At 52.2% G+C, this 23945-nt stretch overlaps 10 protein-coding genes across 10 annotated transcripts; 5 read left to right on the plus strand and 5 right to left on the minus strand.

Moving 5' to 3' along the window:
• Positions 1 to 1297: 1297 nt before the first annotated feature.
• On the plus strand, positions 1298 to 2062 carry PpBr36_04953 (uncharacterized protein; the record flags this gene model as incomplete). The annotated part of the gene is made up of 1 exon (XM_029892111.1): positions 1298 to 2062. The coding sequence occupies one exon, from the start codon at positions 1298 to 1300 to the stop codon at positions 2060 to 2062; it is 765 nt and encodes a 254-aa protein (XP_029749097.1).
• Positions 2063 to 2945: 883 nt separating this feature from the next.
• Positions 2946 to 3830, minus strand: PpBr36_04954 (uncharacterized protein; the record flags this gene model as incomplete). Its single annotated transcript, XM_029892112.1, has 2 exons — positions 2946 to 3214; positions 3323 to 3830. 2 exons carry the CDS (start codon positions 3828 to 3830, stop codon positions 2946 to 2948), a joined length of 777 nt encoding a protein of 258 aa, XP_029749090.1.
• Positions 3831 to 4357: 527 nt separating this feature from the next.
• Positions 4358 to 5616, plus strand: PpBr36_04955 (uncharacterized protein; the record flags this gene model as incomplete). The annotated part of the gene is made up of 4 exons (XM_029892113.1): positions 4358 to 4563; positions 4657 to 4890; positions 4966 to 5167; positions 5278 to 5616. 4 exons carry the CDS (start codon positions 4358 to 4360, stop codon positions 5614 to 5616), a joined length of 981 nt encoding a protein of 326 aa, XP_029749091.1.
• A 523-nt stretch (positions 5617 to 6139) lies between these two features.
• On the plus strand, positions 6140 to 7603 carry PpBr36_04956 (uncharacterized protein; the record flags this gene model as incomplete). Its single annotated transcript, XM_029892114.1, has 1 exon — positions 6140 to 7603. One exon carries the CDS (start codon positions 6140 to 6142, stop codon positions 7601 to 7603), a length of 1464 nt encoding a protein of 487 aa, XP_029749092.1.
• A 968-nt stretch (positions 7604 to 8571) lies between these two features.
• Positions 8572 to 9621, plus strand: PpBr36_04957 (uncharacterized protein; the record flags this gene model as incomplete). Its single annotated transcript, XM_029892115.1, has 1 exon — positions 8572 to 9621. One exon carries the CDS (start codon positions 8572 to 8574, stop codon positions 9619 to 9621), a length of 1050 nt encoding a protein of 349 aa, XP_029749093.1.
• Positions 9622 to 10149: 528 nt separating this feature from the next.
• PpBr36_04958 (uncharacterized protein) lies at positions 10150 to 10780 on the minus strand (the record flags this gene model as incomplete). Its single annotated transcript, XM_029892116.1, has 2 exons — positions 10150 to 10187; positions 10276 to 10780. The coding sequence occupies 2 exons, from the start codon at positions 10778 to 10780 to the stop codon at positions 10150 to 10152; spliced, it is 543 nt and encodes a 180-aa protein (XP_029749088.1).
• A 3381-nt stretch (positions 10781 to 14161) lies between these two features.
• On the minus strand, positions 14162 to 15164 carry PpBr36_04959 (uncharacterized protein; the record flags this gene model as incomplete). The annotated part of the gene is made up of 4 exons (XM_029892117.1): positions 14162 to 14272; positions 14333 to 14486; positions 14511 to 14699; positions 14770 to 15164. Coding segments are annotated over 4 exons (849 nt in total), but the record flags the coding sequence as incomplete, so codon positions are not given.
• A 1552-nt stretch (positions 15165 to 16716) lies between these two features.
• Positions 16717 to 17607, minus strand: PpBr36_04960 (uncharacterized protein; the record flags this gene model as incomplete). The annotated part of the gene is made up of 1 exon (XM_029892118.1): positions 16717 to 17607. The coding sequence occupies one exon, from the start codon at positions 17605 to 17607 to the stop codon at positions 16717 to 16719; it is 891 nt and encodes a 296-aa protein (XP_029749977.1).
• A 1586-nt stretch (positions 17608 to 19193) lies between these two features.
• On the plus strand, positions 19194 to 20077 carry PpBr36_04961 (uncharacterized protein; the record flags this gene model as incomplete). Its single annotated transcript, XM_029892119.1, has 2 exons — positions 19194 to 19894; positions 19969 to 20077. The coding sequence occupies 2 exons, from the start codon at positions 19194 to 19196 to the stop codon at positions 20075 to 20077; spliced, it is 810 nt and encodes a 269-aa protein (XP_029749976.1).
• Positions 20078 to 20566: 489 nt separating this feature from the next.
• PpBr36_04962 (uncharacterized protein) lies at positions 20567 to 23401 on the minus strand (the record flags this gene model as incomplete). The annotated part of the gene is made up of 3 exons (XM_029892120.1): positions 20567 to 22276; positions 22393 to 23219; positions 23374 to 23401. The coding sequence occupies 3 exons, from the start codon at positions 23399 to 23401 to the stop codon at positions 20567 to 20569; spliced, it is 2565 nt and encodes an 854-aa protein (XP_029749979.1).
• Between the last annotated feature and the right edge of the window lie 544 nt (positions 23402 to 23945).

Raw genomic sequence — 23945 nt, forward strand, 5'->3', positions numbered from 1 at the left:
TACACCATTTTTTTTTCTGATAAAATGGCATTCTCGCCCTACCAGAATTCTGGGTTGGAATCTGATGCAAAATTAGATGTGGCAAGGGTTGGAACGGTATGTAATTGGTCTTGTGGATTAGTTATCAGTCTGTGCCCAAAGTGTCATTGCTACACGTTTTCATAAATTATTTTGGCATTCTGATCTTGATGCTCATTCCTCCTAGAGGTTACCTTTGTTGATGAAATAAAGTCTTTGCGCTAAAGGTCACCTGAGTCTTTGTTATTTGTTGCTGGCACGCAGAATTTTCTCTTCCTACACCTCTGATGCAACGATCTCTTTCTCCTCACTTCAATTCTCTTCTTAGGGCTTTCCGCCCCGCCCGAATGGACAAATCAATCAGGCATTGTTAACGTGAAGGGTTACTGCAACATTGGCTGCAGTAGCACCAGAGGCAGGAGCGGGAAGAGTTGAAAATTGTGGATCAACGATTTCTATAGCAAGAAAGATTTTCAAAACGCTGATCTTCGTTGATTGTATCCAAGGAAAAGGCAGCAAAGACACAGAGGCAAACAGTTGAACTTATGAAATGAGAGTCCGAGTATCCATGGTGACTTTTCAAATACGCAAAATAAACTACGCTTCGATCACATAGATTAGATGATAATATATTCCGATTTCAAATCTCAAAAGTCTGCTGTTAGTTGTTAATAGGTACACAAAAATTGCCGATCAGTTCCATGTTTTTAGTTTTGGTACTTGGGTTTGAATTCCTTATAGTAGGGCAAATACAAGTGGCTATAGTGCCCAGAAAGTATTTACAAGTTTATTCCAATACTATTCGGGCAAAGGAACTGCTTGAAATGACTAGTGATTCCGAGAGAAGACTTCACTCCAACAGCTACAATAAAGCCCGAGTAACCTTCTTTGAAATATGTGACATTCGGTTTTGAATGCGAGATCGAGAATGGTCTAGGCTTCAGATTCACAACGACAAAGAGACACCATCTGCCTTTATATTCAATCAATAGTATATCTTTCACTTTGTCTTTGACTCAACAATGGAATCGTTATTATTGGAACCTTCTCGGACATAAAGTCGACTCGCTTGAGGGCTCTTTGTCGAATCTTGTGGGCACAAAGACCATGCCTACCTCAAGCTGATACATAACAGTCTTCTCGTCACTTCGCGTATTCGACCATGGATTCAGGTGGTTGGAACAGATTCAGACTATAATTGACCGGAACTTGAGCAGTAAGTATTCTAAGCTCTCACATCTCCTTTTGGCCCCCTAGCGATATATCATCGACCCTCAAAATGTCCGACGACACCATCATTGTCCGCACAGACAGGCCGCAACCCGTCACAGAGAAACAAGCATTGATCACAGCTCTCATCCAGAAGCACAGCCTCCCGAGAGACGGATGGACAAGGGCATCCCTCAGTGACTGGGCGTTTGGCCAATATGCAGAGGAAATCTTTGATGAATTTGTAGCATCATTCCTCGTCCCTCGCCTGCAACACCCAGGCCGCCAAGATCCGGCAATCCTCCCGGATGTCTACAGCATCATCAACACCCCGCAGCAGGCAGATCACACGCTTGGCGACGTCGACAAGACTGCCTGGAAGCCCGCAGACCATGCCCTCCGCTTCTGCTTCGCACTGGTGCACAGCCCCAAGCGCGACGCCTTCAACCCGCTCGTGGATGTGAACCCGCCGAGATACGCGAGACACGGCAGGGCCGGTCTCTACCAAGCGGCCGCCGCCCGTCAGGACTCTAGGAAGGCCAGCGCAGAACGTCCGCCCCCGTCCGAGTCCGAGCTGTTGGTAGTCGCCCTGCGGGTCTTGGAGGTCTTTGTGAGGGAGTGGAAGGAGTCTTCGCGGGAGTATGCGGCCTTTTTGAAGCTTTCGCCGAGGGAAAGTCCGCTGTCGCCTGTTTCTTCGGAGTCGAGTGGCGCCGTGAGGCGTCTCGATTTGGGCATCTCGAGGGTCCCGACGCTGCAGAGGTCCGACGCGAACGGTCAGGAGCTGGAGCGGATGGTCACCAGGTCCATATCTTGTAAGCTGTGCGGTGGCGAGTGATGTCGGCATGTGGTTCGAGAAGGGAAGTTCTGTTTGGCCTGGTGCGTAGGAGCGATAGGTTAGTTGTTTTGCAATCTTGCGGCATGGAGACGTCCGAATACCCGCGTTCCGAGTTGCTGGGAACAAGATTATTTATGAGAAAAAATAGACTGCTTACGAAAGCAAATTGCAGAGACTAAAGTATTTGCATAAAACTTCACTCTTTCAACGAAATGGACTGACAAAACTAAAACTGATATCTACCTGTGGCTGCCATGAAGTTCCTGAAATGAAGGGGAACTCGGTTATAGTCTTGGTGAAAACTCTTCGGTGCAATAAAAGTGAAGAGACTTCTGATTATCAAGGCTATTTCGATAAAGGTAAACGCCCTAGCGCGGGCCGAAAGGCTTTTTCACGCAAGTAAAACTAGGTATGGAGCTTCGTAAATCAAATTCCGTTCACATTTAAATTAGCTGACATGCACTCGAGCATTCAAACCGAACATCAAAGAAGCCCAGTAACTTAACAAGCCCAGGAAGAGACGCTTTTTGATAAATTCACTCACATATTCAAGTTTGAAAACAAGCAAACATGTTTCGTGTAACCAAGACAGTAAGTCCAAGCGTTTGCCATGTGCTATTACACCTTGCCATGTATTATCATTTTGGCCCCCAGAATACAGAATGCTGCAGGGATGAATAGTCCCAAGCGCTAACAAAGCTTGTCATCACTACAGCACCTCGCTCTTCACCTGGCCGGCTTGGCGACGATGATGATGCTTCGCCGCACGCCAATCGGAAGGTTTTCCCACTGGCTCAAGACACCGCCGTCCGACGGGGCCCAAGAGTACAAGCGAACAGACCCCCGCTGGCCCGCCGCCCTTGGCCTGTGAGGCCATCATCGCCTACGTGCGTCTAAATATACGGTGAGCGACCGCTGCAGACACGGCGACAGCCCCTATTATGCCACTCCATATGAACGTGGCCCTCCTGACTTTTTCTTTGATCAGGCCTTCTGCGGCCTCAGCGTCGTTGGCCCTTGGGAAAGGTGAGTCGGGCGTTGGCTTGTCGAGCATTTTGCACAGCGGTTCCCACTCGTCCTTCATCTCCATCCAGACGAGCTTCTCTTCTGGCACAACACGGCTCACCCAGTCGTTGTACCTGTCAAGGTAGTCTAGAGAGAAAAAGCAGCCGGGAGGGTTTTGTCAGTCAGCGTTGGCCAGAAAAAGTCCAAAAAAAAAAAAAAAAAAAACACAAAACCACGTGCCCATTGTCCACTAACCAGGCCCAAAGGGCAACAGCCCCAACTCCCCAGTCCTCTCCATGGCGAGCTCATGCCAGCGCGCAAACCACCGGGAAGTCGGCACCGGCCACAGCAGCAAATCCATGTACCAAGGCGTCATCTTGTCGTGCATCTCGTTGGCGCTCCTCCACCACGTCGCCGCGTCCCTCCTGACCCCGACCACCCTGGCCTCCGGGTACAGCTCCAGCAGCTCCTCGACAAAGTGCACGCCCGGCATGTCGGTGATACCCACGAAGCCCCTCGTCGCCTCGCCGAGCCGCCTGAGCAGCTCCGGCCGGTCGTGCCGCGCCTCGTACACCTGGACCCACCGCCGCGCGCAGTCGTCGCCCAGCAGGTGCATCTGCGTGCCGCCGTGGCACACGGGTCCGCCGAGGAGCCTCTCGAGCGCCAGCGCCATCGACACCGTCCCCGTGCGGGAGAAGCCGGCCCCGATGACTTGCAGCGTGCAGCCCGGGTCTGTGCTTGGGATGGATGCCACGCCCCCCATGACTACGAAGCGGTTCGTTGTTTTTGTTCGTTGGGCCGGGTCGGTTGGAGCTCACACACTTTGTCTTCTTTTGACCCTTGGCAGACAGGTATTCTTTATTAATTTGGTTCCAGGAGACTGGTACTGGGCGAACAAAAAGAAAGAAAAGAAAGCTTAAGTAGCACTCCCAGACTAACTGGAGCATTTAGATGCTGCGAACATAGACAGTACCCATCAACACGATAAACGCGCGACTCAGGCTCCCAGGACCACCCCGGACAATCCGCAGATGCAATCTTGGCATTGGTTGCTTGTCTCGACCCCAGAGCCCACCTGTTTGCTACACCAGGGGGAAGGGGCCGATCAACGACCGGGATGCGAGATGAGATGGCACTCGACTTTGCTTATCTGTATCTTTTGCCCCTCATGTAGACCTCGAGACCGTGAAGGCACTATCTTGTCTTTTTTTTTTTTTTTTTTTTTTTTTTTTTTACTTTCCACTAACATACTAGGATCTGGCTCTCACATAGCTAAAAAGGCCAACAGAAATGACGACAGAAACGGCTACTACGATCAAGACCAAGACGGAGCTGGAGGGAGCCCTCCATGGGCTGTCCCTGGACGACAAAGCTCCCTCCGCGAACCTGAAAGACACATCGGACAAGACATCGGAGAGTCCGAGGGTGGTTCACACACAGATTCAGTTCTACGGCGGGCCGCTGGGCGTTGCGCCAGAGCCCATGATAATTGGAGGGTACGTTGCAAGTTTGTGATTCCCTCGAATCCTTGAGCTACGGCCCAAGAACGAAGCGTAATGGCTGACAGTCCTCCGTCCACAACCACACAGCCCGAGTGATCCCATAAAGCCAACCCCCAAGGTCTACGCCCCAGTGGCCATTACCGATATCACAGGCAAGGAAGACGAGTACAGCCTTGCCACACACGGCTTCCAGCTTGCCAAGCACAAGTCTAAGCTGGAGAACATCGAGGCCGATATCACCAACGACGACCTGGTCAAGAGGGTGCACTACCCGGAAATGAAAGAGTTTCTGGAGGGAGTTCTGCACAAAGCCCCCGGCCTGTAAGTTTCCCCAGGAAATGACTTGCGGCTTCTGGCAAGAACAAAGACGGCTGACGCGGCAGTGGTGAACCACAGACCGAAGCCGCACAGCATCCACATCCTCACCCACATCCTCCGCAGCGGTCCCGAGGACGGCGAGCCAGACAAAGGCCCGTACGGCCCGCTGTACACTTGCCACGTCGACCAGTCCGCCTGGGCGGCCGAGGGTGTCGCTCGGCGCTGGATCAAGGACGACGTCGAAGCCCTGCTCAAGCTTCCGCGGTACCAGATCATCAACGTAGGTTTCCCTGCTTTGCTCGCCCCCGCACGAGGCTTTGTTTCACGCCCAGAAGCCCAAACAAGCGTTTACAACAAAACTAACACTAAAAAAAAAAACCCCAAAAACAGATGTGGCGTCCAGTCCGCCCCATCGAGCGCGACCCCTTCGCCGTAACGGACGCGCGATCAATCAGCCCCGACGACATTGTGCGGGTGCCGCTCAGGTTCCCGGACCACGACGCCGAGTCCATCGAGATGCGCGCCAACGAGAACCAAAAGTGGTACTACAAGCACGACCAGGCCACCGACGAGGTGCTGCTCTTCACGCAGGTGGACACCACCAAGCGGCGAGGGTGGCCCAAGTGCGTGCCGCACGCGGCGTTCAAGGACCCGGGCATGGATGAGAAAAATGGCCGGCCGAGGTTCAGCGTCGAGGTCCGGGCCATGGTGTTTTATGACGAGGACTGACGTCGTTTTTGAGTTGACTTGTCATATGACAAGGAATTAGTTTTGTGCATTCCCGAGAATTGGGTTAAAGTCTATCCTTGTTTTAAGTTGGCAGTATCTTCCCGACCATAGCGAGAGAGACAGAGAGCACAGCAGAGCAGATGCGAAAAAGTGTACAGGGAAGAGCTACGCCGACCATAGATGTGATCGAGTCAGTGTTTGCCCAATGGAGGCGGGGCTCCCACGACAACGTACCACAGTAATCTCGGGGGAGTGGGAAGTCTCTACTACGTAGCACGTCGTATGCAAGGTCATTGGCGATATACGACTCAAGGATGATGCTTGAGGCGACTATATCTCCAGATAACCGCAAATCACGGGGCCATTTCGAAACTTGACTACCCCACGGATGTTTCCGCCCATCAAAGTGCCATGATACCCACTAGGCCTCTATCTATGTACCATTGTACCTTGTCTTTCTCTCAACATTAGGCAACGTGCTACCCACCAACATAAACCTCCCAGTCCTAAAAGCACAAAAAACATGGAAGCTAAGCAGCCACCACCAAAGCCAAAGATCCTTTATGCGGTGCCCCCGCGCGAGGGACACATGCGGCCGGCCCTGCAAATCAGCGCCCACTTGATCGAGCGCGGATACAATGTCACGATGCTCGGGACGGATCGCTGGCGGGATGCCATCGAGGCCGTCGGTGCCATTTACAGCCCCTGCATTGGCCTGTGGGCTATCGCGCTCGACGACCCGTCCTGGTGGCCTACCATCGTGTCGGCGCCGACTTCGGCCGCGAGGAACGCCGCATCGCTGGATGAGGGCTTCACCACGCTGCTTCCCAGCGGGTTCCAGTCTGTATGTACGGCGCTCACCGGCATCATGGGGAGAGACTGGGCAACGGAAAGGATTGTAGTCCTTTCGGACACTTGCTTCTCGGGGACCTTGCCACTCAAGCTCAAGACGCACCTCCCGCCGGCATGTGGGCTGGAAAAGGTCAAGATCAAGACGATCGGTATCGGAGTGGTTCCTGTGTATTGGGCAGCGCCTGAGCGACCACCGTGGGGATCGGGTCTTCCTTACGACGACAGCGAAGAGGGCAAAACCCGAACGCTGCAGGCTCACAAGGATGCATGGGACCAGGCAGCGGAGGACAGGGCACGTAAATGTCTCACCATGATGGCGTGCGCAGAGAAGGTGGACACGCTCCTGGAGCCGTTCGACGACCCTGCAACAGGGCTGAGGCATCCATTCTGGGACGCATCGACTGTATGCCACGACGTGACGTTGCAGATGGGACTTCGCGGGCTCGAGTTCCCCACGCCCTCGTGGCCTGCACACCTCAAGTTCGCGGGCCCGCTGCCGCCCAAGGCACTACCGAGCGGGCTCAAGTACCCGGCGTGGTGGGACGAGGTCGTGTTCCAAAACAGCGCGGCCTACTCAATCGGCCACGAGGACGGGCGCAAGAAAGTCGTCTTTGTGGCGCAGGGAACCGAGGTGCTGGACCACAACGAGCTGATCGTGCCGACGGTGCAGGCGCTGTCGGGACGCGACGACGTCGTGGTGATTGTGGTGCTGTGCGTCAAGGGCGCGACGCTGGACGCGGGCGCCTTTGCCGACCAGAAGCTGCCGGCAAACTGTCGCGTGCTCGACTATTTCCCCTACGACGCCATCCTCCCGCACGCCGATGTTTTCCTGTCGAGCAGCGGATACGGCGGATTGACGCACGCGGTGGCGCACGCGGTGCCGCTGGTGCAGACCGGTCGATTTTTTGACAAGCCCGACATTGGAAGACGCGTCGAGTGGTCTGGGATGGGTGTTTATCTGGCAGACCCGACGGGGGCGGCGCCGCCAAGCGCGGTTGAGGTCGGAGAAGCCGTGGACAAGGTGTTGGCGGACCCGAGGTTCAGGCGGCGTGCTGGGGAATTGCGGGACGAAGCGCTCAGGTCAGATCCATTGGCTTCAGTGGAGAGCGAGATTGCGGGATTGAGCTGGAATTGAATTGCTGTGGAGCTGTGGTCCATGTAGACTTGATTGTTTGGCCGCCGGACACGAGATTTTCTTCTTTTTTTCTCTATGAACAAGAAAACTGCCCACATGGGAAGAGAAGCCGCTGATGTACAGTTGGGGGTGGGCAGATAGATGTTGGGACAGAGCAAGGCAGGAATGTAAGTTTAACTGTAGGATGGATGTCAATCAACCCAATCAAGACAATCTTCTCTGCACATGATAGTCAAAGAAACCTATCGACAATGGAAGGATTAAGGAATGGATGAGAGTCAGTCTCAGTCTGCTGCCTGTCAGCCTGCCTGCCTGTCAAAAACCCCGCCGGTTCCGCCCGATCGGGAGACTGCAGTCCCGTCATCCAATGTACCGCTGGAAATATCTAGAGGTGTTTGTCGGCCCGCGTAGGTACCAGGTACAGGCCATACAATATAGGAAAGGATGCAAGGAAATCAGGTTCCTCTCACAATAATACCTCAAGTGGCATGCCAAATTAAGGCGCAGCTGTCAATATTTGCCGGAAACTCCCATCATACGAGAATGGCCCGCCAATTCTCTGGGCTGCGGTTGCCAAGCACAACCTGTCACCAGCAGGTAGGGAAGGTGACAAACACCCCACCATTGAACGTCGGCGAGGGACCAAATACTGTTAAAACGGAGCGATTCCAGCTGCAGTTTTAGTTTGCACCCAACCGTCAATCGATTTCTGACCCCATCGCCATATTACATCCTGAGTGAGTATCAATCATCCAATCAAGACATTCATACATCATCATTACATTTTATTGCTCTATTCCGTTGAAAGTTCATTTGAGCTTTTACCCCACCAACAATCGACCTGGGAATTTTTGATCCCATCCCTATATCATCACACCGAACCGACTTTCAAAAACTGGACGGAGCTCCATATTACAAAGTCAGTCAGAAAACAACAACAAGAGACCACCCAACTCGACACTACCAAGATGAAGCTCGCAATCTTTAGCGCCAAGGGCTATGACAAGAAGTACTTCAGTCAAGTCCAGGCCTCGCATGAAAAGCTCTCCAACATCGACCTATCATTCATTGAATTCCCCCTCTCACCTGAAACAGTCCAGCTCGCCAAAGGTGCCCAAGCAGTCTGTGCCTTCGTCAACGACAACCTTTCCCGCCCAGTCCTGGAGGGATTATCAGAGCTCGGAGTGACCACGATTCTCCTCCGCTGCGCCGGCTTCAACAATGTCGATCTGGACTGCGCCAATCAGCTCGGCTTGTCGGTCGCCAACGTACCATCATATTCCCCCGAGGCAGTCGCAGAGTTCGCCGTTGCGCTCCTCCAGACGGTGAACCGCAAGACGCACCGAGCATACAACCGCGTCCGCGAAGGCAACTTCAACCTCGATGGTCTCTTGGGCCGCACCCTGCACGGCAAGACGGTCGGCGTCGTGGGCACTGGCCGCATCGGTATCGCCTTTGCGCGCATCATGGTCGGTTTCGGCTGCAAGCTGCTCGCGTACGACGTTTACCAGAACGAGGAAGTCGGAAAGCTCGGTGGCTCGTACCAGTCGCTCGATGAAGTCCTCTCCAAGTCGGACTTTGTATCCCTGCACTGCCCACTCATGGACGCGACTCGGCACTTGATCAACAGCACAACGCTGTCGAAGATGAAGCCAGATGCGATTCTGATCAACACTTCGCGCGGAGGTCTGATCGACACCAAGGCGGTTATAAATGCCCTCAAGGCCAGGGAGCTAGGCGGTCTTGCGCTGGACGTGTACGAGGGCGAGGGTGCTCTCTTCTACAATGACCACTCGGCTGACATTATCCAGGACGATGAGCTGATGCGGTTGATGACGTTCCCCAACGTGGTTTTGTGCGGTCACCAAGCCTTCTTTACCGAGGAGGCACTGACGGAGATTGCCGAGTGCTCGTTTAGGAACCTTGACGATTTGGCCAACGGCCGGGAGTGCAAGAACTCGCTTGTGGCGGCCAAGAAACCATTGTTGAGGAGGGAGAGTATTCCTCACCGAATCTGAGGTTGAAGCTGGTGGTCCAGGTTCTGAAAATCGTTTTGTTTCATGGTCTTGGGTGGCGTCTGGTGGCTTGGGTATCGTTCAGAGCTCTGCGTGTTGGCTCTTGGTGTCTTCTTTGGGAGGGATCGTTTGATGCGGCATCATTAGCTCCACCTGTCTCGGTTCATCTCCTCTCACTCCTCGTAGGAAGTCTTTGAAATAGACAAATCTTTTCGGAAGAAAAAGTATCTGCGCTCAAGTCCAGACGAAGGTGGACAGATGGCAGGGAATAACTCAAGACAACGAAGAGGTGTGAGGTAGGGCGACGCCAATCCATGGGCTCTTCTGGTTTTTTTTTCTTTTTTCTCATTTTTCTTTCTCAGGATAAGGGTCGTCACTCCCTCTCCTTGCCTTTGAATTCGGAAGATGGCGGGCAGCTTGCGATCAACGCTAGAACAGGGCGTGCACTGAAGCACACCCCGAGCAAGCCCCGACGCCGCAGTCTCCTGGTCAAATAAAACGGAGCAACACTAGTATGGGGATGCCGCGAAGCTAATCCCATTGTCCGTGCATGATCCAGTCGACGACGACTGCAGTGACAAGATGAAGGTCAGCACATGCTGAACCAGGAAACAAAATAATATGCCAGTGTATGTATTCATGCCAACCGCTACTTACCGTCAGAAAGCCCACCATCCTCATCGTCCTCTTCCTCTTCTTCCTCCTCCCTCTCCTCCTCCTCCTCGACTTCTCGGCCCACCTGGCCCACCTCCTCCTCCCCAACCCTCTCCCACTCACCCTCCAACCCAACGAGACCGACCGCCCACGCCGCAGCGCGCAGCACGGCCTCCCCAGGCACGGCCCAGCCCACCACATCGAACCCGTCAAACAGCCTCGCGGCCGCCGACGGGACGACGTAGCCCCCGTCCCGGAGCAGGGCCGCCAGCGTCGCCAGGAAGTCCCAGCGCCGCTGCGCCTCCCGGTCGAGGGGCGCGCTGTTGAGCTCGTCCCGCGCGATGCACACCACGGGCCCGTCGGTCAGGGCAAAGGCCGACGGCAGCGAGCAGAGTGTGCCCTCGCGGGCGCACTCGCCGCAGGGACCGCCGCCCGGACGAGTACTGGCGTGGCACTGCCGGCTGCCCAGGTGGCAGGCGCGGCAGGGTTGTTGGTGCTGGACAGGCATTTCTGGTGCTGCTGCTGCTGTTGTTGTTGTTATTGTTGATGTTGATGTTGATGTTGTTGTTGTTGTTGATGTTGATGTTTGCTGTTGGGGGTGGTGGTCAGGTGTGACGTTAGTGTTGGCAACTTGTAACTTGCCAGGGTTTTAACAAAGAAAAAAAAAACCACGAAATTGTTCGAGATGCAGACTTACAAGTGCGGGTTCTGTTGTGTTGTGTTGAGGGGATGAAACTGCGACTTTGCAAATTTTGGGAATATGAGTTTTGGGATTTTGTATCTGGCACACTTGAGCCACTTCTGATATCTGCCTCTGCTGGGATAAAAGTCCCTCCGTAGCCTAGAAAATTTGCGCCAGCTGCTTGCAGACGTGCCTTCCTGATCTGGACAAATAATTGCTCCTAGGCACAGTGCCGTGACAGCCAGCCAGCTGTGAGCAATAACAAACCCGTACTACCAGCCTAACCATCTTCAAATATGCTGGCTTTTTCGCTCCTTGCTATCAGCCATCTCCATTTACGCAAAATATGTCTTCCAGTAAGACTTGGGATGTGGAATTTGTGGCTGTGCAACTTCCGGTGACATTGTTTATCGTTTATATTCTCGACATTACTCTAGTCAGACTGGCGTCCAACTGTCCAAGGTCCGTAGGTCATCATCTGTGGACGTGAGTCACCGCCAAAACGAGATGTTTCCATGTTGACAAGATATCTAAATAAACACCCATCCCCCATCAGTGAGGTCAAATCCGTTTATTAGGCCTCGAAAGTCTTCCATAGGAGTCATCTCGGAAGATCCAAGATACTTGCTCCAACTGTATCCCCTGAAATCGTCATCAATTTTACTTTTTGGGGATAGCTACTGTTACCCTAAAGCGTTACTCTCAATGCCCCTAAAACGCATTGTAATCATATGTGAGCTCTGCAGGAGCTGATGATAAATTTGAACACAGGCAGATTTGCGTTTTGTGTTATTGCATTAACGACACTGAAGCAGTATTAAGTCACATCAGACCTGCAAATCGCCTCCATAGAAAATACGGCGCCCATTTGTTCCCGAGACAGACTACCGAACAAAGCTAGTCCCGCTATGTTACCGATGACAGATTGCTAACCCCGGACTGCACAAAGACAGAGTGTCGGGAATACGTGTCTATTGGTGATCTGCCTTTACCTTCACACACCGCTTTTCAAGACGGTTAGTGTCTGAGATGAGGTACACGACAAAGGCGTGTGGGAGTGTTAAAAGCGAAGGCTGCACTAATAGTCGATATTGTTTAATTCGACAGTCAGCAGTCTTACAGCATGGTTTAAAAGTAGGCTGACTTGGTAAGTTATTTATATATACAAAAAATGCTGCATATGTTTACATTACATTAAGGTTCCTGTGGCAGCATCTATGTTCTAATAGTCTTTCTGGATACAAATAATTAGAAAGCTATGCTGTTGCAAGGAGCATGCTTGACCCATGTAGACTAATATTCCAAAGTAATACTGGTATTCATATTCTTCAGTCAAATGCGGCCTGGTGGATGTCTCCTGGTAAAAGTGCAGAGCTCATCACTTTATTTTCCTGCACTGCAAAATGCGAATTTGTATTTCATCCTCATTTAGGGCTGTGGTTATCAGCCTCAATAATATCTACGAAAGGTTTCATGTGCAACAATCTTCTACTAGGCTAGCACTTTATTCCTAACGCATGTCTTGTTGGCGGCTGTAAATTGCGTAGAATAAATATTTGATAATCCACATATGTTGGACTCATAGTAGCTGTTGCAATTATATTTGTATTTCCTAACGAGAAACGGCATTGTAATCCTCGTCTAATACTAATATGCACACAAACGGCTACGTCAAGTTAAAATGTGCACTGTAAACAAGTTAAAAAAAATTGGTTAAAATTCTTTTTACTTCTAGTGATTGTCTTTTTGGGATGTCCTAAGCAGGAAAAGCTCTGATGAGGAATAGGTTATGGAAGATTTTATGTCAATCATAATTAGGCTATTTATATTTATTATAAATTTGATATAATGCCGAAAAATGAAACTAGCCAAAAGGTTCAAAGATTAGTATGTCACAATGTTTAGTAACTATAACTTAATAAATGTGAGCAGCCCCTGTTTTATAGGCTTAGGTCGTGGGCGTTTGTCGACTTTGTATTATAATTACTAAAAATCAATACTTTACAACTAAGTACGTCACTACGTCTACGTAAACAACTCTAGTTTTCTAACTTACCTGTCTGTCCATATACATTATTTTCTTTTCGTCGCTACTTTTCACTTTCTCAATGTATCTCGGAATTGCAAACCTCTCAACTGTTTTTCATGTTTGGTTATAACTGCGACTGTACTCTATATAACTCTTTTCTTGTTTTCTTCACAGGAACCATATCGCTTTTGCATTCTCGTGGAGCTACATTTGCTGGTCATTAAAAGTCGCCAAACGCACGTTTCCAAACCTGCTAGGTTCCCCATGGCGCTTGCCACCTCTGCCGTAACCGCCGCGGACCCGCCCTCGATCCCCGAGCGCTTCAGCCAGCGTGACGTTGACCTTGTTGACACCATGGGTTTGTTACCATGGGCCCCGCGATCTTGCTAAGGGCTATGGCGACGGCCAAAGTGCCCAGCTTCAACGCCGCTATCCTAGCAAAACGACGGGAGGAGAGTCTGAATTCTGGGAACCGGACGTGAAAACTGTTGTGGAGAGCAATAGTGATGACCGACCTGGCCACAGACGCAGTTCGGCTGATTATTTCACGCCAGGCCCTTCGTCCGTAGAGCCTGTTTATAGCACTCATGGTCAAAAGAACAACCTGACAAGGTTCGAAGAATGGAGACTTAAATATCTGGTACGCAATTTGAAAAAAAGGCCTATGGGGTGAATGATATGAGGAGGAAGAAAAGCTACTACCCGTAAACTAAGATAAGAACTTGAGTTGGTCGAAAGGCGTTTTTTGCGCGGGTGTTCTTTATACGAACTGGCCTCACTGAATATAATTGCCCGCATAATGGAGAATTTCGACCCCTTCACGGCGACATGGTGGCTTGGGCTCACTTAGTCCTCAAATGGAAGTGGCGTACTTGATTATTTTTCGTTCCCAACTTATCGCTTTGATTTATATTATAGATCATACTAAAAGTTCTGTATAACACTGTGCGTACGGGTTTGCCCAGCATTCTGGGGTCACTTGACAGTACAATTAGTCGGACGAGATTTTGCTTCTGCATAAAGGCAGCCGTTATTATTGTTATCTTCAGCACCCCTAATAATTAATTATACTGAATTTGAATCCACTGGGGCCATGAATGCGGTTGCGGGAGGCCAACCTATCCGGAAGGCCGTGGCCAAATATGCGATTCCCAGGTCAACCCTCCGGCGTCTAGCCACTAAATGCAGTTGCGGTACTTTTCAACCTGACGTGCTTTGATCACAGGGCTCGTAAGCGCTTTGAGCACTGTTCCAGCCTTTCCAAACGTTTCAGCACCTCCACATGGATCCTAAGGAAGGAATTGGTGTAGGATTGACCATCGATTTCTAGTAATAGGCTCCGAGGAAACCTCTAAGTGTCCCTCACCACGTCCTTTACTGATAAGCGAAAAATAGTCTGTTAACGGGACGGGCTTCTGCATCTCTTCCTGCTCCGTCACACACACATTGCTAATACTTTTAACAATTGTTTCGAGACACGACATGAAAAGCAGGAAAGCTTTGCTTGCGTTGAGCAAATAAAGTTACCTTTTTAACCAAAATAATGTATTGTTGCAGCTCGAGCACAGTTTGTTCGAAATAGTTTTAAACTGATTTGTAACTAGGGGACAACGGCCACCATCTCCAAATAAAATTATTTGATTTCTTTTAGTGGTTTTGTCGACATTTCCTCCAAATTGGGCAAAGCAAACGAAACGTTCAAGGTCTGCAGTGTCCCTGGCCCGAGGATAAAAGGCTAGCAGCTATAAAAGGCTGAAGATATCTGCCGAACAGGGTGAAAACCTACGACGGTTGTGTAGCTTGGAACGAGTCGAACATGGCGTAATCCCCATTACACTGCTGGCGCTGTTCTCTGACCCAATGAACCCAGCCACAAGGATCCTCTGAAGCTTTTGGATGCAGTTCCAAATTATCGGTGCAGACCAGTTCTGCAGCAGTTATTATCGCCACAGGTGGGCGGGTAGAAAGTGTCACAGGCCTGGGAACCGCAGGCAGATATGGGCTCAGGGTATTTATAACGGTGGCGGTTGTGCTCACTGCTAAATAACAGTGGTCATTGGGGCTCGAAGCCTTTTTCCGGATGCGCGCATGATTTATCTTGTGAACCAACACAACGCCTGCCTCGACGCAGCACTTCCCGAGGGACCCGCCACACAGCAGAAAGCCGGTGCTGGGGCCACAGCTGCCATTGGTAGAATACCCTTGGTCCGGACAGACGCCTTCCTGGTAGTGGCGTTTCCGCACAAAACTCGCGATATTTTGTCACGGTCTAGTTTGGGGCAATATAACTTATGGAAGATGCGCGTATTGTTACTTGCTCTGTAGAGCCGCACCTAGACAAAAGCAGCAACAGCTGGGCCAGTACAAGTATTCGAACCTCGGTATATCCTGTGGGGATACGGGTAACCATAACCAGAAAGCCAACCGGCCGTCCTTGCCACATCAATCGCCAAAGCTAGAGCCAACGCAGGTGATCTTCCCTCCCACGGCCACATTTTCCATCAGTGGATACACGGCGAGCCCTGGCTAAATACTCGGTCGTAAATGAGAAAAAAGTAAGCTATTGAGCACACGTTGACACTTGGAACAACTTTATCAACTTGGGTCACCGTTTGGTACTGCTTACGCATGAGCACACAGTACTTTGATCCCCCAACCCATCCATAACACACAAGTCCCATATCAGGGGCCCTCTCCCCCGTTTGGCTGATTCGGAGGTGCGCACAGCAATGTCAGAGCGCTTCAAGCAGGGCCGCGGCCGTGCCATGCAAAGATCTGCGAGGAGCGCCAACAGTCCGAAGATGAAAAAATGTCCTCTCAAGCTTCGGAGGGTCGAGGACAATCATGCAGACGTCCATCACGTCGCATGGGGAGTGATGAAGCTAATTGCCACATTCGACCTTGTCAGCGAGTTGGTACTTCTCGACGAGCATTATAACGAAGGAGAAGCTCAGATATGTCGATGAATTCCTCTTCCCAAGCGTCACAGCTGTCTTTTTTTGGGCACTTTCAGGGCACAGAGACGGCATACGGAATCGAGTACAAATCCCACAACCGCTGGACATACAAGGATAACAAGTATTGCGCCTGTGAGGCTCAATCTTTTTTTTTTTTTTTTTTTTTGTACTTCCTTCAGGAAAAATTGGGCTTTTGCTCCATCAGTAGTGCATTTGGATAGATCCAGGGCACCATGACGTGTGCCCTTTTGGGGAGTTGATTGGGTCTCTCAAAATGTTTTCTCAGGATGACGTGGAGCAGCGCTTTGTCACCGGCGTTTGAGATCCCGAAGGCTACGATGGTACAAACTTCTTACTAGTTCCGAGCCGCCACTGGAGCGGACTTATCGAGAGTACAACTGGTTATAGGTGGGGTGGGTAGACATGGGGGAAATGAGCTTGCATCACTTCAGGCTAGGTTAGCATTGAAATTGACAGCTAGGCGTTTTGATTACAGTAGGTTGAACTTTTGAACCAGGTGTGGGCGATCAGTGGGCATTGCGGTTTTAGACCTGCACCTGCTATGTTTACATGCAAAAGCGAGAGTTAGAATTCAAAAAAAGTGAGGTGACATATTGTAAAGTAGCATTTTTTGTGTCTAACAAGCCTGTCGCCTTGCTTCTGCCCCGTTGAAATGCTGCTCCAAGCATGAAGTACCTAAGCTGAACGCAAATTATCCGCAACTCAAGTTGCTCTATGAGGTAGAAAAGAGTAGAAACGTAAGGTTTTGTCCGAGTTTACTTGTACTGAGCAATCTTTTGCTTGATAAACTCCCCAAACATCTCAAAGACCATGTCATTCATCTTGTATTCAGACAGGTCACCTTTGTGGCCCTGGTTCTCATTGAGCTCTTTGCACAGATGAAAGATGCTTTTCTGCTTTTTGAAAAGATCCGCTTTTTCTAGAGTGATTTTTGAAATCTCCGCCTCGAGCTCAGCAATCCTGTCGACGTCTGCCTTTGACCTCTCGTTCCTCTTGAGCTTGTCCGTGAGCTCCGAGTTTCTCTCCCTGAGCGCATTGACCTTGTTGACGAGGTCGCGCATCCTCTTGGGTATGAAGCCCTTCCTGTCGAGGTTCTTGTTTTCCTCTTCAAGCTCCTTGTTCCTCTGGCGCAGGTGCTTGATCTCTTTGGCCGGGTCGGCGACGGATGCGAGGGAGTTGTAGTCCTGCCACTTGCTATCGACTGCCTCGATGACCTCCGTCATCGTAGCCTCGAAGGTGTTTGGTGCCTGAGTCTGAACTCGGCCCGCCTCTCGTAGCTGCCACTGGGCCGCGGCAAGGTCTGCACGGGCGGCTTTGAGCGTATTGCTCAGCTGCTCGATCTCAGCATTCAACTTGTCCATGACGTTGCCCTGGCTTGGGCTCGTCCCTGCGGCCGAGGTGGGGGCTTTCTCATCCCCAGGGGCCTTGGCTTGGGCGTCATGGAGAAGGTGGCGCAGATCCTCATTCTGCAGTTGGATTGCTGCAGCAATTCTTTTGCTGGCCAGCACAGGGTCCTCGGTGGTGGCGACTTCGGGATGTGGCGGGGGACACTCTTGGAGAGCTTCTTCGATACAGTCGAGGAATAGCTCATTGGACTCATTGGACTCACTGGAGTCAATAGTCGATGATCTAGAATGATGCGACATATTGGATTTCTGGAATGTTAGCTATTGGCTTGGTGTGTAGGTGAGCATGAGCGAGGATGTGACTTACTGGGATGCTGATGTTTGGGACTGTCGGGCGGTTGGGTTTTTTGTTTGACCAAATTCGCAAATATGTTTGGCTCTATACTGAGAGGAAAGTGAAAAGAAGAACTCGTTTGACCGCAGCAAAGACACACCAGTGATTGCCGGTCAATTTGGGCGTGCATTCAGCTTGACAACTCTTGTTTTCATTAACAAGCACAACTACTGAGTTTTACACACAGATTTGCTGGACTTTTCATATAACTTCCAGTATGAAGCTCTAATCCAGTGAAGCCAGTGTCAAAACCTTTGAAAACCGTTTTATTTGAAGGCGGTATTTCCACCGTATTTCAGAAACTGTCCCTTTTATCCAGCATTCAATAATTCAAGACACCCTGGACCCGTTTTACAAGGCATGGTCATTAAACGGACCAGTTTGATTATTTAGAACGAAGATACCTAGGACCTTGAATAGTGAAATATCAGTATTGTAACATGGCATATTACAAGGCCGAAAACATAGACACAAATATCGTCTCCTGGGGAGCTTAAAAGCGAGCGGACTCCAAAGGTTCTCCAGTAAATCAGTTTGTAATGCAAGGAGAAGATCTGAGTGAGGCTCGGCTACAGCAGCTTGAATAGTAAAATACATAATCAATATGTCAGCATTGATCAGCGTAGATTTCACTACAGAACAATTCACCACATTGTGGGGGTTTGTATCTAGGGATTTAGCTACGTTTTGAGAAAAAAAAAAAAAAAAAAAAAGTGTAGGAGGCCAAAACTCCTTTTCAGGGCTTTCTGGAGCCAGGTATCAGACAGGAATAAGAAAAAAGCCCAATCTTGATTTGCTTGGAGAAAGAAAGACAAAGATGTTCAAGTAGGTATGCATTGTGGTATTCTTTATCAGCTGCAACATGCACACCAACTCATTTTATTGCTAGATGGAATGTGACTTGCCCATGTACCTGGTGTTCCAAAAACAATCAAGTGATAATATTCAGGGAAAATCTCTTCATTCCGTAGACAAGCGGCTTCAACCGCAGCCATGTTTTAAAAGTCCCGGTGGGCAATTTAGCCGACGCATATCCCGTAAATTGCGCGTAAACAAGTCATAGGCCGGTACCTGCATAACATTGATTTTCTTCCCTCCCACAAAGACCGCTTGAAATGCGACCTTGTTCCTTATCTTCTGCACAAAGGTCTTGGTTCTGTCCCGTTTTTTCCGGTTGTCCAACGCTTTCCAGCGCCGGCGATTTGACCCCCTTGCCTTTCCGCATTTGCTCACATATAGACTGAAAATCTCCCGCGAAGATCGCTCCAAGAAGCAAGAGATACGCGGCATCGGCAACAACCAGCCGAACCCGAGCTAGTATGTTGCGGGCCTGCGAGTAGCGTATGCATGTATAACTCGAGACACCTGCTATTTCTGATATTCTGTGATCATGTAAAGTCTGCTGACCGTCGCCATGCTTCTAAAGCAGTGGCTTCGGAAGAAAATCCCTTTAGAGACGCTCCAGATCAGCGGACAATTCCCCCCTTTCAAGATGCCACCGACAGCCCCAACCGGCATGCTCCTGCTGCTCTATTTGATGTTACAACTCGCGCTGGCCGGGGAGGCACACGCCAACCACGCCGAGCGCATCATCCAACGTTCTCCCGGCCACCCCGATCGAGACTTGGCACAGCTCTCCCGCCGGCAAGCCGTGTCGCCCCAGTGCGGTCCGGCAGGGGGCAACCGCCGCTGCGCAAACAACCTCTGCTGCTCCGACTACGGCTACTGCGGCGACGAGCCAGACTACTGCGACGTGCGCTGGTGCCAGGTCCAGTACGGGCGGTGCGGCGACGCGCCCGCACCGCCACCGACGACGACGTCCGGCACGACGACGATTTCCAGCACCGGCACGACGGCAACCGCGACCTCGCCGCCCGCCCCGACCGGGACCCTCGTGGCCAGCACCAACGGGCAGTGCGGCAACTCGACCACCTGCGCCGGGTCGCCGTTCGGCAGCTGCTGCTCCGAGTACTACTGGTGCGGCAGCGGGGCCGCATACTGCGGCGCGGGGTGCAGGGGCCCGTTCGGCACGTGCGGGGACGGGTCCGCGCCGCTGCCGCCGCCTGCGTCTTCTTCGACGGCGCTGACCAGCACCTCCACCTCGTCGTCGAGCACCAGCAGCGCCGGCGTTCCGCGGCCGTCCAACGCCAGCACCGACGGGAGGTGTGGCGTCGACGCGGGCAGGTTTACTTGGTGAGCTCTTTCTGTCCCCCCCGCCCCCTCCCCGTAATCACCACGACAAGGCTGACTAACATCTTATCACGCAGTACCGGAACTAATTATGGGCCGTGTTGCTCCGACTATGGATGGTGTGGAGACGGGCCCGACTATTGCACGCCGCTGTACTGCCAGGCCGACTATGGCATATGTGGTTAAGGCAGTTTTGTGGACTCGGGGAAAAAAAAAAAGATCTTGTGACGCTGCTCTAGAAGCGATTGTTGAGCCAGGCTCAGCCAGTTACAATGTTGGGTGATGAAGAAAACAAAACAAGACAATTCACAGCGGGGACTACCAAAGAAAGGAGTCAGTACGGAATAGAGATAGATGGTTCTCTCTTCAGCTTCATATTACTACGGCTCTCTGGTCAGGGTGCAAAAGAATAAAACACCCAGAAATGCAATACAACAATAGTCCTGAAACAACTCCAATGTTACAAGCCAGACGGCTGAAACGGGCATGGGAAATCGAACATGAACACCACAACCAGAGCATGGTCCTTGAGGCTGGAAATCCCTCCATGTGAATCAACATCAATCTCTAGGCGTCTGAAACCAAACAAGACACATGTAGGACCGCTGAGGTGTCTGTCCCAGTGACAATGCAGCAAGCACAAGTCAATCAACAATGACCGAGACGGCTCTTCCCCTATTCCTGCCCCGCAGAGTGGACCTTGCGGGCAAACCACGTAATCGATCTGTAGTCCTTCTTCTCCCCCTTGACATACGTCGTAACGCTGAACCTGGGGATCCGTATTGCCCGAAACTCGAATCTGTACGCGAGGTCATACTGGTCAGGCTGGCACCAGTGACTGCCCTTGGCGTTCCAGTGCGGCATGTCGTCGCTGGGTAGGCTCATGCCGTGTATCGCGAGCGCCGGCGAGTCTATATCGGTCATGGCGGCAGATCGTGCCTTGGCATCCTCATCGTCCGATCCGCTTTCGTCATCATCATGCGTCGAGAGCTGCTCGAGCTCAATCTTGTGGAAAAAGTAGTCGACCGACTTTTGGTCCTTGGTGTCGACGAACCAGACCGTTATCTCGTCTGTCGCCTCATTGTAACGGTAGACGTAGTATCGCCACGTCGTGAACGACTGGCTGCTCCCGACAGGCGTAAACTCCCCCTCTTCCTTGTACAGGTACTCGTGCATGAGAGCCATGGCAGCCGGGTCTTCGGCGATGGCCTTGTCCAAACCGCGTTTCGTCGCCTCGCGCGGGTAGAAATATGCCGTCCCGACATAGTGCCCACTGCCAAAGCCGTAGTGATCGTTGAAGCTGGTGATTTCTCTGTCCATGGCCCACTCGCCCTGCAGTCCGCGAAAAATTGCACGTGCGACGAACCGCCCATCCTGGAGAGCCGCGCCGACCGTCCGCCGTGTCGCAGCCAGATTTTTCGACATTTCATCGAGCTGCTGGCCCGACGCGCCCTTGGAGGGGTATCGCGAGGGCGTCAGGATGTTCATGGGCTCGTCGCCGTCCGGAGGGATCAGTTCTGTGGCTGTTGGGGGAGGAGTCATATTTATGTCGAGTGCGCGCGCGAACTCTTGCATCAACCAGGCGTAGTCGCCCATGGGGTATTGTGCGGCAGACTCGGGGTGTTCTTTGCGGTGGACGCGCAGCGCGCGTTCTCTGTTCATGCAATCGTCTGCTTCTAGCGCTGATTTTAAACTGATGGCGAGCGGGGGCACAGTGACTTGAGCTTGGCCGGCCTCGAGGACTGACTCGGATGGTGCTGCTGTACTTGTGGGGTTTGCGGCAGCTGGCGGCCGAAAGTCCTGGCCGAGATATTTGGCGAGGAAGCGGGACTGCATCTCAATGACGCCCCAATATGGCGAACGGTAGAAGCCGACGAAGCCCAGGTTGGCGACGTCCGGGTGATGCGTGTTATGGAATTTGAGCACCAGCGGATGTGTGTTATCTGCCTCGTCGAATTCTAGAACGTCCTTTATCGACTGCGGAAGGAACTGGAGCGAGTCTTTGACCGACCAGCCCGTCGCAGACACGACCGCGGCTATGTCGTCGAGGGTGATTTCTTCCCCAGCGTTCTTCACCGACGCTGACCGGTCCGAAATGCGAGTGACGGTCCCTGGCACATGGACAATGTCCCCAGAGCGGACGAACTCGAGGTAGGTGTCGCTCATAGCGAGATACGGTGCTTCCTCCGCTAGCTTGTCGGTTATTCTGAGGACAGGGCTGACGTCGCCCTGGTCACCACCTAGGACGGTCCGGAAGGTGTAGTTGACCTCTCGCTTCCTCTCTTGGGAAAGAATCCCCTGGTTGTTGGTCAAAGGTAGCTGCCTGCGCGAGAGGTTGTACGCTGGGAGATCGACGGGCAGGAAGCGAGGGCGTAGGTGGGAGGGCTAAAATTGGATGGCGTCAAGCAAGAAAATGTTAGTTAGCAAACAGTTTCTTTCTTACCCAATAACGAACCTCGACAATGCCGTGGGCCAAAGAAAAGGGGTTTCACTTCACTTACAGTCGCCGTGCCGATCAGAGGAAACAGCCACGATGGCCTCTTTGACACGTGGTATACCCGGTATTTCTCCGGGTTCTCGATCCCGCCAGCGCCACCGGGCGAGTGCACAGCCGACGACAGGTCCCTAGAGATGGTGCCGGCGACCTCGTACGCCGACATCTGGCTTCCAACCACCAGGACCTTGCCGCCCGATGTCTTGCCCTTGGCGCCCAGCAGCGACGCCACATCCCGGTACTGGCCAGCCGGGACGACGGGGACACCAGCCTTACCAAAGTCGACCCGCCCAATATCAGGCCGCCCAAAGAACCCCGACGCGATCACGACGGCATCGAACCGCCGCGCCGAGCCCTCTCCCTCCACTCTGACGTCCCACCCGGCCTCGCCGGGCCTCCCTCCCGCCGCGACCGCCACCGGCTCCACGCCCACCACTCTCGCGTTCATGTGGACCTCGACGGTCCCCTGCGCGCGCTTGTACAGCGCCTCGGGCGTATTGCCCTCGGCCTCGGCCGGCTCCGGGAGGTATGTGGCCGCATACCGGGCGAGGTAGCGTCCGACGTCGTGGGCGCGGGGGAACTCTGGTGCGTTGTCCTCCCAGGCCAGGTCGGAAAACTGGACCGTGTGTCGGCTTTGGTTGCACGGCATCAACGGGTGCACTTGTCCTGCGGCGTCGGTGGGCGAGCTGGGCCAGAGGCCGCCTAGACGTGGCTGGGCCTCGAAGATGGTCACTTTGAAACGGTGGTATCCCTGGTTGAGCGCGATGTGGCCAGCGCCCTGGACGAGCTCGGCATTCAGGTACTTGGCCGCGCATGCTCCGGAGGGGCCATATCCTTGGCGAAGTGGTTGGGAGTGTTAGTTTGTGAGTTTCTCAAATGGCCCAAAGGCAATCCGAGCACAAGAATATGGAGAAATGTGTTGTTGGTGAGTGAATCAGGGGCATGACAGGTACAGGTTATCCCGCAAAAACAATGCACCCGGACTTACCAATGACACAGACAGTCTTGGCCGCCATGGGCGCCTCGGATAAGACCGGAGGGTCCTTGGTAGACAGGATGTCCTAGATCCAGGCGTAAAAGACCAACAGCCACCAACGGATGGACTCCTTTGCGCGGGAGGGGAACGTGATGAGCCAATCGATGGCCAACTGGTACGGTTTCAACTCTATTGAAGCGGATCTCCCAGTGATGAAGCTTCGCGTAGACACGCGGGCCAATGAAACAAGAGGTGCTCGAATATGCCGTCAGCCGGCTGCTGAGGGGTTTCCGCTTCAATGACCTCGATGAGGTTCAACACGTGAAACTCAAGGTAAGCGAAAGTGTATGCGCTTGAGGCGGCAGGCGTAAACAGACCTGAGAGAATCCTCCGCCCTATTCTTCTTGCGTGATTGCGTTGTAACGAGCGGTATCGTGTATGGTTCCCGCACTAGACGTTTCTTGGTGTCGAGAGCCCACTCGTGATGCAGATTGGAGGGTGCAAAATGTTAAAGTGGCGAGAGTGCGATATATGCGTAACCAGTTGAGTGGGACGAGGTCGACGACGGGCAAATGATTTAGAAA

This window comes from Pyricularia pennisetigena, chromosome 6, assembly GCF_004337985.1.
Source record: "Pyricularia pennisetigena strain Br36 chromosome 6, whole genome shotgun sequence".
Taxonomy (NCBI): Eukaryota; Fungi; Ascomycota; class Sordariomycetes; order Magnaporthales; family Pyriculariaceae; genus Pyricularia; species Pyricularia pennisetigena.